The 18,339-nt window shown below is 37.8% G+C and overlaps 2 protein-coding genes across 13 annotated transcripts in view; one reads left to right on the top strand and one right to left on the bottom strand.

The window, feature by feature from the left end:
• LOC121860593 lies at positions 1–14,273 on the bottom strand. Of its 5 annotated transcripts, none has more exons than XM_042357779.1 (6): positions 13,635–14,273; positions 11,596–11,714; positions 10,538–10,808; positions 4,764–4,870; positions 2,291–2,941; positions 1–1,321 (listed from the first exon to the last, which is right to left on the bottom strand). In XM_042357779.1, the coding sequence occupies exons 2-6, from the start codon at positions 11,677–11,679 to the stop codon at positions 1,148–1,150; spliced, it is 1,287 nt and encodes a 428-aa protein (XP_042213713.1). In that variant the 5' UTR covers positions 11,680–11,714; positions 13,635–14,273; the 3' UTR covers positions 1–1,147. The 5 variants fall into 5 exon arrangements, with proteins under 5 accessions (XP_042213713.1, XP_042213712.1, XP_042213714.1 ...); XM_042357778.1 differs by having other exon boundaries at positions 13,640–14,272; XM_042357780.1 differs by adding an exon at positions 10,153–10,390 and having other exon boundaries at positions 10,538–10,651; positions 11,596–14,268.
• Positions 14,274–14,955: 682 nt separating this feature from the next.
• The window catches only part of LOC121860590 (serine/threonine-protein kinase TNNI3K-like), a 43,600-nt gene continuing 40,216 nt past the window's right edge, over positions 14,956–18,339 (top strand). For 2 of the 8 annotated variants that reach the window (XM_042357762.1, XM_042357764.1), the window contains exons 1-2: positions 14,957–15,103; positions 15,976–16,140. In XM_042357762.1, coding sequence (XP_042213696.1) covers positions 15,989–16,140 — 152 coding nt within the window. In that variant the 5' untranslated portion in view covers positions 14,957–15,103; positions 15,976–15,988. Of the gene's footprint in view, positions 15,104–15,346; positions 15,524–15,975; positions 16,141–18,339 lie in introns of those variants that run through there. The other 6 variants (XR_006087895.1, XM_042357767.1, XM_042357765.1 and 3 more) reach the window with 5 other exon arrangements.

Below are 18,339 nucleotides of genomic sequence, written 5' to 3'. Positions count from 1 at the left end.
AAAAAAAAAAAAAAAAACTAAAGTAGGTACTTTGTACTGGGGTATGTATACATATATAAAAACATCTCGACTACCTGCTGTGGGTGGAACAGAAAAAGAGTTTGGCTCGATATCGTTGACTATGAAGTATGAATGTGTAAGACAAAAATTAAATTATGATTGGTACTGATTTAGCCTCTTCATTATGACTACTGCCTGCCTTACCTGAGCTCAACACCAAAAAATCAATGTGACCGTAATAATGTCATATTGTACTGACACTTACATCATAATTATGATTTTCTCACCACTCTTCAACTCTGTGTTAATCTTGATAAAAGAACTACAGGCATGTGTCCGTTGCTCCAACCATTTCACGAGCAAGACTAATTAAGTAAATCATAAAGTTCTGGCTAAATATGCTAACCTAAGCACAGACTTTATCTCTCTGGCTAAACAACCCTAGAGGTCTTTCTACATGTCATGATGAAGCTACAGTAATTTTTTTTTTTTTTTTGTGGGGGGGGAGGGAGGGAGGGAGATGGGGTAAGTCCATGTGTTATATCCCTGTATGGCTGATCAATCTGGCCAACACATAAATACAGTAGAATACCATGTCTTTGTCCTCACACTATGAACAACTAACATTAACTAACACACTAGTAAACAGAGTCCTTGTTCTCATTTTCTTATAGTGACCAGACATGCAAGGCTGGCATGGTCACCACACTAGTAGTCAGGGTCAGGGGTCTAGGAGCGTGTCGCATCCTCCTATTACCACGCCGTGTTCTCATCCTCATGCCTTGTGGAGAACTGACATTGTAGACCCAAACAAACACATTAATACACACTGTCCTTGTTCTCTCCTGTGCTTTCATATCCTCTCGTTACTCGAGAATTCTTGTTCTCACGTGTTCTTTCGTATCTTCTTGTTATACGTGTCCTTGTTCTCGTGTTCTTTCACATCCTGTTGTTATTAGCGTCCTTGTTCTCTCATGTCCTTTCATATCCTCTTGTTATTAGTGTCCTTGTTCTCATGTTGTCATAACCTCATTGTTAATAGACAGTGTCCTTGTTCTAATGTTATGTCATACCTTCATTATTAGCAGACAGTGTCCTTGTTCTTCATGTTGTCATAACATCTTTGTTAGTAGACAGTGTCCTTGTTCTAATGTTGTGTCATATTCCCCTGTACCTGTGGCTGACCGTACATGTAAGCATTCATATGATGTTCTTCGTTCATTCTCTCCTGTTGAGGATAATGTATTTCTTCCATCTCTTGCTTTACAACTATTTCTTGACCCTGAACACCATGAAGTGCATCTGCATGTTGTTGTGCTTGCTGAAAATAAACACAGCGGTCATAATACATAACATGATATGTATTGAATGAGAACAAAGATATACTGTACTATCATATCTAGACAACAACTACAATGAAGTGTTTGTACAATATCACATATTAGAAACACATCAGATGGAAATAAAATTCTGACACATATGAACAGTAAACACAAGCTTCCTCAAATACATGAATTCATACAGTAGGTCAGAACAGCGACAGCAATGAAGACAAAAGATGCCATCATGTTCAGGAACAATGCATAAACCATTAAAATGTCAAGACAGTCCAGTACTAAATTCAGATTTGTTGTACTACTGGAACAGGGCGTACAAACTGCTTTAAAGTAGAGATATTTGAGAAAAATTAAAAAATATGCAACTGATTGTAATGAGTTTTCTTATTCTGTTTAAATCGGGTCTCTGAAAATAAAATTCCCCCAGGACTAATGGTAAGTGGAACTGAACATGAAAGTCGGTGAGCTGAATGACAATTATCTAATGAGGTGTGATGGTGGAGAAATAGGTGGCAGGAGACAGATGATATGAACAGCAAAGGATGTACTGTAGTGTAGTATGAGGTGGCATTAACTTTAGGAGGAATGGATATGGAGGTTTTATTGATGAAAACCAGAAATAAAGTGAAAGATCAAGATAAAGGAGAGTCTACAGTACAGTACTTGGTAGAGATGCACCAGAGAGTTAGTTTGTAGAATCCTGTTTCATGTCATGTTGAAAATGTGTATAAACAACAGTACTGCACAGTGGGTTGTTTTTGTTGTAGTTAGCATTGCCTTGGTTCATTATCTCATTGTGGCATAAGGCTTCATGCCTTCTTATCATATTCACATTTTCCTGCTCCCTAAACCACGTACAGTACTGTACAGTACTACTACATTATAAACTATGTACTACACTTTATACTTGATCCCTATGTACTGTACTACACCTCCATATCTTCACTACCTACCATCAGTAGCTGCACCATCAGATTTTCAGGAGTGGTGTCATCCCCCTGCATGTCAGAATGTTGTTGAGCATTCATGTCATATTCTTCCCTATATTGGTCCAATTCCCTTTGTGCTGAAGCTGCTGCTGCAACATATTGTTCAATATCTTCTTCTTCGTCCAACCCTTCCTCCAACTGACACAGCTGAATTTCTCTTCTTGCTTTAGCTGCCGCTCTACGATGTGAGTTCGTTTCTTTTCTTGAACTTGACTTTCGACGGTAGCGACGTAAAGCTGCTTCAACAGCACGGTGCATCTGTAATTCTTCATCGGTCATTTTCTGTCTCTGGACTTGGCGTTTTCTTCTTTGCGTTGCGGCCGCTTCTGCACGGTAAGCCTTCAGTTCTTCTTCACTCATGCTCTCCATGCGAAGACGACGACGCATACGTTGTGATTCGGCCACAGCGGCCCGATATGCTCTTCTCTGCTCATCGGTCATACTGTCTAGCTTACGTTGACGGTATTTCTTTTGTGCTACGGCTTCTTCTCTATGTTTTGCTCTTTTCTCCTCTTCGGTCATGCTTTCTAGCTGCCGACGTCGACATTCCCTTCGAGATGCAGCTGCTTTGGCGCGTCTCACTTGTTCCATTTCTGCAGCCATTGACTCGTAAATCTGAAGAAATAAAAGAAAAATTAAAGGTTTGAGATTACAAGTATTTGTTCAATTGCACAGTATTCTCAAGATACTAAAAAAGAGATCAAGTTTTCACAGACTGTGCAGATTAGTAGTGCCCAGTAGCCTGGGCATGACGGCACTAGAGGCTGGAAAAGTAATTTTTCATGATTTATTTGCCTGTTGGGTACAGGCAATTTACCTCTGCATTAAGCCTTAGTCAGTTGGTCAACTTGTCAACATTTCAAAGAAATTATCAAGCTGCTTGCTGTAGACATGATATGACAAGTTATGACCTCATGAAGACAAGTGTTACTGCCACTGACACCAAATTATAGGGGAAGATGGTGGAGAGTGGTAGTTAGGGTAGGTAATCACAGGTGCTGCCTCCACCTCCCTACACACCTTGCAGGTGTGAGGTAAGGTAACAGGAGTTATGACATTACATGACAAGGATTATTTACACGACAGTATTTGGACGGACATAATAAATTTGAACGTTTTAAGATGTGTCTTTAACTTCCCCATAAAAAAAAATCTGGGAACACAAATATTATCCAAAAATTAGTCAGGATATATATATATATATATATATATATATATATATATATATATATATATATATATATATATATATATATATATATATATATATATATATATATATATATATATATATATATATATATATACACACACACATGTATATAATTAAAAAATCCAGGCAGGTAAATTTCAAGTCACTTGCCCAAGACAAGGTATTGTTCCACATAATCTGCAAAGCCTTGGTTTTCAGCAGAAGAGATACAATCCTCGTCCTTTCTCACATATGCACCATTTATCACAGACAACCTTTCCCTTGGAAGGAAAGGTGGGTGGGCAATAATCTAAAAATGAAGGACTGATCCTGAAGCCCAATTTTATCGATAAGTTCAAAACTAAGATGGTTAATCAATTCTGTAAACCCAAGAAGGACTTACAGATCAACCTATATTGACTTGGGGGGTTACTGTCCAAGACCCGAACCCCTTCACCACAGGATGCCACTCTTAATATTTAATTTGGAAAACAACAGATTTTATTCAGCATAGAGAAACCCCTTGTCCCCAAAATGGTTTAGGCTCTCCTGGGAAGTTGCTCTGTAGTAAGAGAAATGCTTGGTGTGATGTTGATGATCAATAAGAGCGTACAGTACAGTTCAGAAGTGGATGGTGGGAGGGAAGGAGGAACACTATGTGGGAGACAGGAGCAAGTAAAATGGTGACGAGTAACTTTTGGAGAAGGAAGTACTGTACTGCTGATGGGTGATGCTAGCATGTTTAAAGTGACAGGCATTAACAAGGTTTGGGGTCTTAATGTGTATGCAGAATGTAATTTTTACAACAGTAAGAATGAAGGATTGACTACAAATGATAAGAAAATGTGTTAAATATTAACCTATTTTTAGCTACCCTACATTAACCCGTCTAGGAATAATGTCGCACTTAGCCACAGTATTTATTCTCCCTGAAATCAAATAATTTTTTCAGCCGAGAGAAACCCCGACCATTCAATGGGTTAAGAAGGAAAGACTGCACGACACAAAACTATGTAACTCACCCATTAAGGAGTGATGATGAGAAACACCTGGAGTGTACCACTTCATAACAAGTACTGTACGTAGACAATGACCAAATCACAAAACATTACACACAAGAACAGTCCAGGAAAAATGTATATGTACAACAAAACATTGAAAAACTAAATATTTAAGAATGTCTTCCCAAGTTTGAGAAGTTGAACATCATCATTTTGCTGAAGAGAATAAATAATGTTAACTTACATGACACATGCAAGATGCAAAGTCGTTATTTTCACTGGAAGAGAGGTGCTCCTCGATGGGTGGTGGCACTTCCCCATTAACACCTGGGATAGTTACGTCGTGTGGTTCTGGAAGAGGTTGTAAATATATAATTATCACCACCTGCTCAGTCTGGGATGTAGCTGGTAATGTAATCCCAGCTTCTTGTATTTCAGTTACTGTACTAATAAGAAAAAAAGCAAAGAAGATGGGTATTTGAATATACATAGGTGCAGTCAGGATCATAAATGAAGATAACAGAAATCCCATTTCATGACCGAGGGGTAAAATGACTGACCTACAAAACCCATACCACCAAAACACTTCTGGCAGAGCCTCACTATACCACACACCTTGATATTATTAAGGACAGGACAAACTATCCAGGCAGATGATGCATTATACTGCAAGCTTGAATCAGAGGTAAAGTTTCTATCCCATTTAACTCGGAGATTGTCTCAGGACCAGCAAGGCTTCAGATGAACGGTCAAAACATTCATTTTGACCCAGGTCATTTGACTGACCTTTGGCTTTGATAAGAAATTCAAACTCCTGACCTCTGTTTCTGTAGACTTAAAATCCCATCCAAGGGAGGAGGGAGGGAGGGCACTTACTTCCTTCATAGATATATTTCACTTTGAATCACTTTATACAACAAGTGATCTTCATAATACTACAGTACAGTTAGGAACAGGAGGGAGAAGATTATGTATCAACAAAGTCTACTAAAACATGCAGTGCTGTACTGTACCGCCAAGAAGGAAGTACAGTACTCACCTCTATACCTCCTAAAGCCACTCAGCCAGGTTTATATATTTATTCAGTTATTTAAATTTGTATTTTTTTATACCAGTTATGATTTATATAGCTAATTATTGACGAATAACCCTGATCTATGGCCGGGCACATCCACATCCTTCACATAAGCTAAACACCCTTATAAAAATACATTCAGAAACACAACCTAAAAGATTTCACATAATAAAGCAAATGGTCTTCCTTCTGGGACAATGGAGGGAAGACGGAGTCCTGAACAAGCAAGAGACATCATAATTATCAACTAGCATGCACCTGTCATTCTGTGTAAGTCAGCCATAATAATTTTAGTAAGTGTTAATTCCCTTTTATTTACAGCAAACTTAATTTTGGGCTCATGGGAGAAGAGAATTTCCAAGCCCCCTTAATTCTAAGTACATGGGAGGAGGGAATTTCCAAGCCCTATAATTCTGAGCTCAGTCATAGAATGGGATTTCAGGATCAGTGTTTCATCGACGGTCACAGCTGCCCTTCACCAGGCAGCTTAAGTACGGTACATGAAGCCAGCTAAAAATGGGACGAGGCATGAAATGAGGAGCAAAGAACCAAAGTAGGAACAAGCGCCGGTAAGCCTGAAAACAACATGTATGACGTCTTTCACTACTATTAATTAAACCTGCACAAACAATGCTACAACCTGCTACTACAATCACTTCAATATCTTCACTGGTTATGATAATTTGAAGGTTTGTAACCGTTAACTGCATTTTCCTCTGTTTTTTATTTACGGTGTTTGTCCTACTTCGGTTCTGTGTGCTTCAAAAGTTACCTCTCTTACTGTGCCTTTGTTCACCCTATTTTTACACAATTTACAGCTGGGTATAAACTTCCCAATGCCATACAGTCCATCAGTGTCCTCGTCTAACAGCTTATATTACAAAGCACTTCTCTGTAGTATAGGAAGACTTGATATTACCCCTCCCACTCATCCCAATTAAATTCATACAATAAATTCTATTTCATGTTACTTGTATCCTTAGCAGACCAACACAGACCAGTGGATGATCAAGAAAAAATTTATGGTACAGTGGAAGTTTTGTTCACCAGTATGAGCACAATATACTCAAATGAAAGGTTTCTCTTATTTACTTTCAAGAAATGCCTTTTATACAAACATAAAATATAAAGCTTTGTGAAATACATCAGGTACTGTACAGTCACCCACAAAAGTCCTGTCGCCTCTCCTCCTGAACCACGAATCCCGAAAATCAAATTCATGAATCCAAAGCCTCTATGAAGAGAATAATGCATCAGTGTCTACTGCTTTGGGTTCATGAGTCCTAATCTTTGGGTTTGTGGTTCAGGAGGAGAAGTGATAGGACGTATGTGAGTGAAAGTAACTGAGATATTGTATAAAGAACATTTTCTCTAAATTTGCATAACACTGTACAGTAAAACATACATTATACAGATTTTCATCACCACCCAAGTCAATAGTAAAAGTGGGTCCCATAGGCTTGACGGCCCGTTAGGGACAGTGCGGATGCAGCATGCTGTATAATAAGCCCTGGGTACACAAGGAGGCAGCATGGCCGGTGCTACACTCAACCGCATTCACTTCCCCAAGTTACAAACTTAGGTACCCATTTACAGCTGGATAAACTGGGAGCGCCCGGGAATCAAACTACTGACCACTGGAACAGGAGGCGAGTGCTGTATCCACTCGACCGCTGCACACCTTTCAGGCAATAGTAAGTAGCCCAAAAAAATAGTAACAATAAAATAGATTTAATATTTCCAACAGCAATACATACAGTTGAGAATAATAAAGTAATGAGTAGGAAATCCTGTTTTATGACCAATGGCACAAGCCTGAGACCTGTGAAATGTAATATAAATAAAAACTTCACAGGCAGAGTCTGTCCTTGCCTGTCAGTGCAATGCTTGATAGTGGGGTAGATTATCCTAATGGACAATGTATTCCTGCAATTAATGAATGTAGTATTGTAACTTTCCTTTTGATTTGAACGAGTAGATAAAACAAAATATTGGGGTTTGAGAGGCTTCCAACCAAAGAAAAATCATCCTCCCAAAAAAGGAGTTTGAAAACCTTGAGTGGGACAGGAAGACTGTACACAATGGTGCCATCTTCTGGAGTCTGACCAAAAAATTTCTGAATACTGTTTGATCACTTTCACTAAACCCAGAGATCACATTCCAGACTTAAACCATCCCTCAATTGTAGCAACAGTAACCGAGATGCAATATCCTGATCCAAATAAGGCTACACAATTTCATTCCATTTATGAGTACTATTCTTACAATATCTTCTCTCTCTCATGCAGAACAGATCTCAAGAAATTACGGTAATCCTTATAAATTCAATCTTAGACCATTAGCTCCACACTGTCTGAAATGAACATCAAAAGGTCAACCCTCTGAAGAGATTTGAATAGTCTTACAAAAGTCTGAACTCAAGAAAACTATCATGAGTTTATCCTGGGAAGAGAGGCAGCAGCAGATTCCTTATCCTGTCGTTCATCATGTAACAAGCTCACCACAAACCACGCACATTAAGAAAGAAATAAAGATATTCTATGGGTAAAAATCGAGGCTGGTAAAAAATCTGACCCTTTCTCAAAAATCTCATAAATTACTTGTACGAATGACAAGTTGCTGAAGTACACTTGAAATATAACACTTGTTGTAAAAAGAGATGTTAGTATCTGTACAAGTAACAACCCCAGAGTGATCAAGAAGAATGTAACAACCAACATACAGAACAGCACAACACTTCTCAGGCTATCTATCTATTCACCGTGTAGCCAAACGAGTCGTAAAACTATCGGCAATTATTGAGTGTGAAGAGCTGGCTTAATGTAGGATCATCTAATGTAAATCCTGACCATTATACTGCACTGGACTGGCTCTATTCTACCCATCAGGTGCATGATACCAACAGCTAGCTAACACCATATTTTGGACATACTGGTTTCAAGGAGTTATGACATAAATAATCAGACTTTATGAGAAGAATGCATGGTACTGTACAGCCATCTGGTCTGGCATTCTTTTGATAACACCAAATAATGACAGTGATAAAATCCTATATTTGCTATCCACAAGTTTCATTTCCCAAACCACAGGAAGCAAATAAAATCTTCCCTATAAATCAGATTTTCTATAAATGATTTTAAAATACAGTACTGTACTAATAAATTAAGGTATTGTATTCCTGTAATGACTAGTCAGATCATTAAAAGTGTAATTCTTCTCTCAGAGGGGTAACAGAGCCTACATGCCAAACTTACAATCATTTATTTCACATCAGGAGAGTCAACTACAGTACTAGATTTGAAGGAATTTCAACAAGATCCATTATGCAATGGGAATATATGTCAGTCCTATCTTCAAGTACTGTATATGCAAAGAAAATTGTGCAGTATATGAAAGCTTCACTAATATAAAACAGCATTATGAAGTTGGGGAGTCCAGGCGGTGAACGTAAACAAACTCATCTCTAGAAAATCAAACAACAAACATAAAAATAATGAAAGCCAGAACAGTGCAATAACAATCAACACACAAAAAATGTGAGAAAAACACATTTTACCATTCTCGTTTTGGCAACACAACACATCAGCTGTAACACCAAGTCAAAAAACACAGCAAACACTTCAAAACACCAGAGATAAAAAAATCTTGTGAATATCATGTCAAACACAACCCATTCACTGTGACCTTTAGTGAGCACAGGGACCCAGTTTATCATAAGAAAACCCTACAACCACCAACAAAGCTTTGCACAAGATATGACTGAGTACCAACACCGCATACCAGTAACTAAATTACAGTACTGGTTTGAAAGCATCGTAAGGGTTGGTATAGTCAGATCTAAAGGGAAAACCAAGACCAGTTCCTTGATACTACAGGGTTCAATACACCCTAGTATGTAATCACTGTGGTAAAGTCTTCACTACGAGTCCCTAAATCTAATTTCTTAAAATAAAGTATGCAAAAAATCTCGCACAGACGGCATATTTTATAAACTGTACAGGACTTTAAATCTTGCACAAAAGAAGCTCATGTATTGCCTTAACAGTTGGTGAGAGCATTAATAGTACGCACTCCACACAGGGGACGTGGCAGAGCTTCTTTTCAGTGCTGACTTCCTCCATTAACACAAACCACCAGGCTGTGTGGAAATCACCAAGAACTTTACCACCAGGAATGTTTTGTTATTCCACATTACTGTACTTGGCTAAAATCAGCAAACCTCTAAAGTTATATGTAAAGGAAAGCATAATTTATACTTTCACAATGCTGGAAGACAGTATGAACCAATGGGTCACATAACTGATGTAAATAACCTTCATGTTGGTTAGTCAAACACTAAGTGTAAGCAAAAGGTGCATGGCAAAAGCCAGAACTGATACAATAAAGTATCAGAAAATAAAAATGTCTCAAAATGCATTAAATCTTCTATGCCTGTCTGTTGGACCAGCTGTAAGGTCTTCACAGTCTGGCTAGTGGTAGAGAATGGAAAGGTGAGGTACAAACTCCCAGGGGGTGACTGGGTGATACAGTATGTGTTCTCAACAGTCTTGACTCCAACCTGGATTCCCCATGGCTCTATGAGACATATACTGGATTCCTGTGGACCCACTCGAAGTTTGTAAGGGTTCACCGGGTGGGTAAGCTGGGTAAGCTGAAGTGTATTCTTCAGTTGCAGTAATAAAGTGTCCATCTGGGTAATGTTCCCCTGCCATCAAGCTTTGCATGCCTCCAGGGCAATGGCAGGCTCTGTCTAGGGGTGATAGGTCGACCATCTTGTGCAGGTCGCTCATGAGGCTCTGCAAGCCACAAAAAATTTTAATTAGTTGCATTATTAATTTTCAACTGCACAATGCTCATACAAATAATGATTCCAACACAACTTTCTATTCAAGTGCATTTCTGAGCTATTTACAACGTAAATGAAAGGTAGACGAAATACTTACCCTCTTTTATTTCTACAAAAGATAAAAAGCTCGTTACAGGAGGGTCTTCATCTGTCAGTGGATCTTCATCAGCCAGTTGGTCTACTTCTCCAGAATTTGTATATCCATCTTCTACTGCAATGCAAGGTGTTTCAGATTCATCTTCTGTTTTTATTCTAATCTTATGCTTTTCATCTTGTACATGCATGAGGCGTTTTTGATCATTTTTCTGAGATTTATCCTCCTTATTGTTAAAACACAAGTTGTGATATGGACACATGGCATAAAATGCCTGAAAGTAAGAAAAAATATTTAAATCCTACATGTAGCCTCTTTGAACATTATTGGACGATGGGTTAAGGGATTTTGTCAGGAGTCTAAAGCTGGCATGATACTGGTACTGTATTGTAATGTGTGTGTGCATGTGTGTGTGTGTATAGGAATTAAGGATGTATCAATGGGCTTAAAAATCAGTTTCATGCCAACTTTGAACCTCTGAACTTAAAAGTGAACAAGTGGACACAGCACAAAGTAATCTAAACTTTCTTTTTTATAAAAGGAGGCATTGTGGCCAGCAGTGCACTTAATCATGTCTATTTCCCCAAACTCTAAAATTATGTACCCATTCATAGTTGGGTGAACTGTGAGTACTCCAGGAGACAACCAGAGATGAGCACTGTCTCCTCTCAGCTGCTGCACATGTCCCCTGAACTGGTACAAAAATTCAGTTGTGTTAAGGAGATACATTACTGTACTGTATAGTATACTGCACTATATGTCCCATGCACATCTGATTTTTTTATTATACACATCTAAGAAGGCATTATACTGATTTAGGGCCCAAGAACACACTATGCAGTAGATGTCTTCTTTACACACATTCACAGCCAACAACATCAACCCATGACTCTGAACTCCTGATTCCACCCCTTAAGACAACAGACCATTAACAAGACAATATATACAATATGTGTATGTGTTTTTAATATTAAATGACAGCAACTGATTCACAGATATCTATATGTTTCAAATAAATACCTTTTATGTAAAAAATTGTACACGTGTAATACTGTACCTACCTGTTTTGCCATTCTCTTCAGTCGTCGCTGTTTCTTGGTATAGCGGGGAGTGTGTCTCTGATACTTCCACCTCAGTCTCGGCATGTTTGAGGTGATCTGTACTCTAAGATTTTGAAGATCTGAATAGGAAAAACTTGATGAAGGAAATGTGAAAATTTTAATAATGACAATAATACACTGCACTTACTATGAGGTAAATATTAATACACCGCATGTCTTAATTTATGGCCTACACTTCACAAGGCAACTCATGAATTTTAGCCACACCAACTCCCAGGTTTGACTTACTTACTGTTCACTGCATCATATACTGGGACCAATTCATGAATTTGTTGCACTTCCCCTTCACAATAAAGTCCCAAAAGGGACGTTTAGATACAACAGTCTACCATTCACAGTAGGAAGCAACAGGTTGTGAATGCCATGTCAGCAGAAATGCAAATTGGCCTCTGTCGAGCTCAGGCACGGTGAGGTTATCTGCCATGAAACAGTGTAGCACCAGCCTAGACTTGACCCTGTCCAGATGTCTCCCACTTAACTGACTCTCACCCCACAATTAGGACATAGGCAGAAGAGCTATGCCACACTCACAACAACTGCCTCCCAATTTCAAACTGGCTTCAGAATTCATGAGTCACCTGGTCAAAGGCACTGGCCATAAAGAGAAAACTGATCCTGAAATCCCTTTTCTGGCAAAGTCAAAAGCCAGTGAGCTTTAAGTAGTGCACAGACTCATGACTAGGAAATTCAAATCGGTCCTTAGACAATCCCCCAATCAAATGTCAGGGATAGTCACTGCCTGCCTCCCTGTCACCTTCAACCCAAAATTTTAAGGGAAAATAAAGACTGAGCATTAATAACAATATACCATAAAGCTTGGTGGCAGTTAAGACTTTTTTTTTCACAGTCAAAACAAGGTACTACTTTACGCATGATATGTTGGCTTAACCCTAACCTTCCCAACAGAACTCACATGCTGGTACAGTAGTTAGGGTAGGTTAGAGTAGTGGTATTTACCTTGTCTTGGAGATTGAGAAAACTAAAATACATAAGATGATCAATTAAGCAATACAAAACCTTATAGCCGTTGTGCGAAACAGCTTCACCGTGCATGAAAATTATGCTAAAATGGTTCCACAGCCATCTTGACAAATGACAGTTTTGGTCTAAATAATACATTACACATTAAATATATGAGCTACATTTCATAGTTATTACAATAAAAGCAAAAGTTTGTAATTTTTGCAGAAACATAAGTTGTATTTTATGGTTCAACTGGAATATTATCCCAACTTAGCGACACACACACACACACACCAAGGTTCCCTCTAATTTCTTACATCACAATGCAGAACGAATTTTATTATTTGCACCAATATCAAGACAATACTGTACTGTATGTGGACATGCATCACCACAAGATACAAAATACCTTTATAATATACTGTACAGTCTATGATAATATTACTTGTTTTAAAGTTACTAAAGGAATACAAGAAGTAGAGAGAATAATAATACAGGACAAATAGCAAGATGCATTACTTAAGACTTTATCTGTCACTGATGATATGTGTTGCCAGAATAATTAAATGCATGAAACTTGATTGACTCTTGTGCAGCCCCAGATTAAATATATAATGGAAATACAAAAAATATGGATTTTTTTCTACCTGAAAATGATCCACACAGAAGATGGGTCTTGGGTTTTTAATATGCATAAGTAAGAGTTAAAATTTATGAAACTTATGGTACCAAGTAGGTTTCATTGTTCAGTAAAGCACTTCCAAAAATGACTTATTTAAATAAAGGTTTTAAGTAACTGAGGTTCTATGATAATGATACTCATGTCTAACCAACCATACATCAATATGACCAACACCTAAGATAAATTAACACAGTTGTGGTCAATAAGGCCCAAAAAACACCACAGACTCCCTCCACCCGCCTTATTAACATAGTGTAAAGCTGTCTTATGGAGACCGATGAAGACAAATAAATCTAAAATATAAAGAACAAGAAGAAAAAACATCTATATTTACACTACCCTGTTATACACAAGTCTTTCAGTTGTCTAGTGAAGATGATAATAAACACTGTATAATAAAATCCACGGGTTATATCTGGTTTTAAATGGTGTGGCGAGAGGGAGGCAGAGGTCGGCGTCCAGCCCCAGCAGATATGTAAACAAACAGCAGCACAGCAGTAGTGAAGCTGTACACTCCAGCTGTCTCACACCACTCCTGTTAACAGCTGCCATCTATAACTAGGGCAGCTTTTCTTTATTTTTATTTATTAATTTATCTTATTTTATATGGTTTGTTAGGGGAAGGTTGCCAGAGTTTGTTTAATTCCTCCCATTTTCCCTGATGGGTTTGTCCTTGGTGGGTCCTGAGGTGAGTGTATGACCCACCTGGACGCCTATTTTACCTGTTTATTGCTACGGCTCTTCTATCTTAATACAGTACCTACATTATTTTTTTATTTGATCCACCTGATCTTTATTCATTAACTAGAAATACCAAGAACTGGGGAAACGGTGATGGAGTGTTTAAGTGCCCGTAAATAACTTGACGTTTTCTCATAAAGGTTTTCTAGTTCTCTTTCACTAACTGGCTGCCGGACTGTAAATTGATTGAGGACGGCCAAAGGAGGGCCCCCTAACAGGTGCCTCCATTCACACACCTCCCTCATCTTTTGTGTTTCTGTTAACCTACCACTACCAGTAAAGATGTAAACAAGAAATATTGATATTTTTTATTTTTGTACACCTAACTATACAGATATAACATTGTTGTAGGGCTATGGTGGTGAGTCCTTCAGGTGGGGAGGCCTGGGGTGGAGACTTTTTCCAAGTGATTCAAGAAAGTTATATTTTTAAGAATGGTAATTATATTTTTCCTGTACTTCACGATTATTATGTTAACGCTTGTGCAGTGTAAATAAGGTAAATCATAACTAATGAAATATAAAAAAGCGATTAAAACCGTATTTTATGATGTATAAAATATTAATTTGTGAGTTCCGATTCTGTAAGCGATTCCCATTTTTCTGAATTGTCATATATCCGTATTATACAAAGTCAATAATGAAGTAAAGCAAAAATTTTTGCTTAACTAGAATTACAAAAATATAATCAATGTTTACTGGTTTTAAATATCATGGTGAAAGTTATTTAGGTTTGCATATAAGAAAATAAATTCAGTAGATAAAAATGCATTTATACAACACTAAAATTATACAAACAGTTGCAAGTGCACACCTGTACGCAACATTCTGTCTGTGTTTAATTATGGAAGAAACTTTTTGTAACCTCTAATATTTATTAATTTACTTAGATTATTTACAGTGTAGGGATCATTTAAAAGTTCGTAGAGATTTTCACATTCTTAAGTTTATTTTGGGATGAGGGAGTGAGGGAGGGAGTGCCAACCCAGTGCCAGGTTGGTTGCTGGCACTGGGTGTGTTGTGCTCGATACATGATTATTCATTTGTGAATCTTAAATTAATTGTAAGTTCAAGTACTTTACAATACGTACATGCATTCTGGTGTGCAAGACAGAATATAAATATTATTGATCACTCGTTTACAGCCAAATCAAGTGAGAATAATGTAAAAATTAATGTAAAATTTTGGAGTTTAGTTCAGAATTTACCAAGGTGAAGGTTAATGATTGGGTCACTACTAGTTTTTGGTTATATTTTGATGAAAGCTTTATTGATATATACGTGTGTTAATGCTCTGTGTGTACAGGTGTTGAGGGAGTGAAGAAAATGAGGGTAAAGTTGAGAAAACCTTTGAAATCTTTATGTGAAGTGATAACATTGTTTACAAAATCACTGGAGGAAGATGTGATGCTAAACCATTAATTACGAGTCGGATTATGACTAATGTTATTATGTGAACCTTCAAGTAAGCCAATACTTTTAGGTTAGTATCAGTTAATTAGGCTTTTTGATTCATGTCTTAATTCATAACGGTAGAGAACTGTGGTGATTTAAGCTATTTGCATGAATAAATATCTATCTTATTTATCATATCCTGAAAGGGGTTTTGGCATAAAATAAAATTGGTCTGCTTACAATGGACAGATGAACATAACCAAAAAAAAAAAGTTAAAGCATTAGATTTGGTTGGTTTGTATTATAGGCCATGATGAATAATTTACATCAGAATCTCTTGAACTCTAAACCACGTAACTCATGACCAACAAACACCCACTACTATTATTTTTGTCTTCTAATGATTCACGGTAGAATCAACAAAGATTCCCCCCCAAAAAATTCTATACTGTACCAAAATGGCATCAGGAGTTTTATAATTATACAGTATAGTATTTATATTCAGAACATTATAAAATATTTGGATATTTTCATTTACAGTATCTTCATAACAATGGGGAATTACAAGTCTAGACCCAAATCTTGCTGTTCTCAAGAACTTCTGAAGAAGATCTTAGAAAATTATGCTATTTTAGAAGAGAAGCTGCATGAAGACCTGCACGTGGGACATGTTTATGACTTCACAGACTTAGAGAAAATCATATGGTAAGTATGAGTCCGTATTTTATAGTGATTTTAGACCACGAGGATAATTTTGTTTTTAATTTCTCATTACCTGAACAACCTTGTTTTACTGTACCAACCCAAAGAATGTTATGGCTGTTAGGAAATTTGACGGTTTTTGACCCCTCAAGATCACATTATAGCAGAGCTCATTTATATAACGCCTTCACTATGGGGATGTCACTTTTATATTTTATTTGGATAATGACAGACAATTTTATTCAGCTCAGAGGGGACCCCACACACAAGGGGTTAATAGACTATCTCCACTAACCCTTTCACTCCTAGGATACCACTTTTGATATTTTATTTGGCAAACGACAACAGAGGGGAACAAACACAAGAGGTTAAATGCTATATTCATTCTTGAGGCAGGGTCATTGTGTATGGACCATTGTAAATGCTGAATAATCGGCTACTTTTCTAACTGAACCATGGTAGTAAAGGAAACTCCAAATCACCTTCCCCGGCTGTTTCAAAAGTCCAGTAAACCAATCAATAGGTAATGTGGGATTGATCCTGAACTAATTCCCGTGACACAAGCACTTCAGTCATGCATTTGGAAAGCAGATAATATACTGTACCGCACATTTTACTTGTCTCTGGCTTACTGACAATACTTGTTGCCTACACTGTCAGGCAAACATTGTGTATATTCCAAGGACAAGTAAAATTTTCTCCATTGTGTTTCATGTACAGGCAGTGTGGGGTTTTATAAAACCTTACTTTGCTTACAAACAAGGAAACCAGCACTAATTCAGACTATACTGTATAGGCATAAGTATGTCTTGAATTATCAAATTACTCAAATTCAAAGAATAGAATTTACACCTGGCTTTCAGAGAATCAACATATAAAAGTTGGTGTTAACAAAACTGGCTAAGCATGGTGGGCAGCCAGGGCAGGGATGGGTAGTGAGGAGTAATGGGTAAGGCAGGGAGGAGTGGTGGTGGGCAGAACAGGAGGTGGGCTGGGTTGAGGATGGACTAGGTTGGAGGTGAGGGATAAGGACTAGTGACCAATGCAGGAGATTAGTACTGTATTAAGGGTTAGGATAGGAATGGCAGGAACTGGGGAATGAGGAGAGGTCAGCAATACCTATATGGGGTATTTCAGACCGAAAGGTGAATGGTGTACACTGTATCCTCCTCTGGATTTAACTATGCAGTTTATACTGTTTGAACATTATTAAATATGTTCAAATGTGGTAATTAACCGGTGGTCTAAACACAAAGTGCACATGTCAACCATGAGGCATGAACAGGCCCTGAACCAATCACAATCAGGTAGGTTCCAGATTATCAAAAACTTGTATGATGACTATTCCTTATACTATAACTGAGGGTGTGTATGACTGCCCCTAACTGATTAACTTTACTCCCTGTGTTCCTATCCTGTAGGTTTTGACTGATATATTACATGAGTTGCTCTTTTCTCGGCTCAAGCATAAAATGGGATTTCAGTATCAATCCTCCATAAAAGTTGCCATGGCATTGACTATCATGTAGTTCAGATACATTCAGGAGCCAGTGCATACCCAGTACGTACAGTACTTGCCAACAGTATGTAACAAAGATGTGACCAACCGCCCAAGCGGCTAATGAGCCAATTAGTGGCGAAGAGGATAAAAGTAAAAGTAACACTAGCCCTTATCATAGCCTCACTTTTCCTAATCATACGAATCAAGTACTTGTTAACCCCCCCATGGCACCATGTGCTAATCTATAGAGCTCTTCAACTTTCTTTTCTATAGTCATTACGTTCCTCGTCCTGTTCACTTTCTTCCCACCTTTATCACTAACATTCAATACATGCTTATGGGCCATAGTTAAAGGCAAAATCAATGTTATTACTGTAGAAAATATGTAATAAAGATCTAGTATACGGAACAGTAAAATATATTGTTCTTCTACTTACTCTATTCAGCCGGGGTTTGGCACTGGAGTTAATTAAAGATGGGTCACTTGACTCTATATGCTCAGGTAACCATCCATCTGATGCTGGGGGACCCCTTTGTTTAGGTTAATGTATTAGTTATGAAGGGAAATGGAAAGAGATATCTTTCAAGTTAAATTTATTCAGCAGAGATGTGGTATGAAGTCATATGTGTTCATCCTATTTCTAACTGGAGATACTGTGTGGGGGGGGGGGGACTCACCACACACCCATACGACTACAGAA

The sequence above is a fragment of the Homarus americanus genome, unplaced genomic scaffold (assembly GCF_018991925.1).
Source record: "Homarus americanus isolate GMGI-L3 unplaced genomic scaffold, GMGI_Hamer_2.0 scaffold11150, whole genome shotgun sequence".
NCBI lineage: Eukaryota > Metazoa > Arthropoda > Malacostraca > Decapoda > Nephropidae > Homarus > Homarus americanus.
This window is presented reverse-complemented; position numbering and strand designations above follow the sequence as displayed.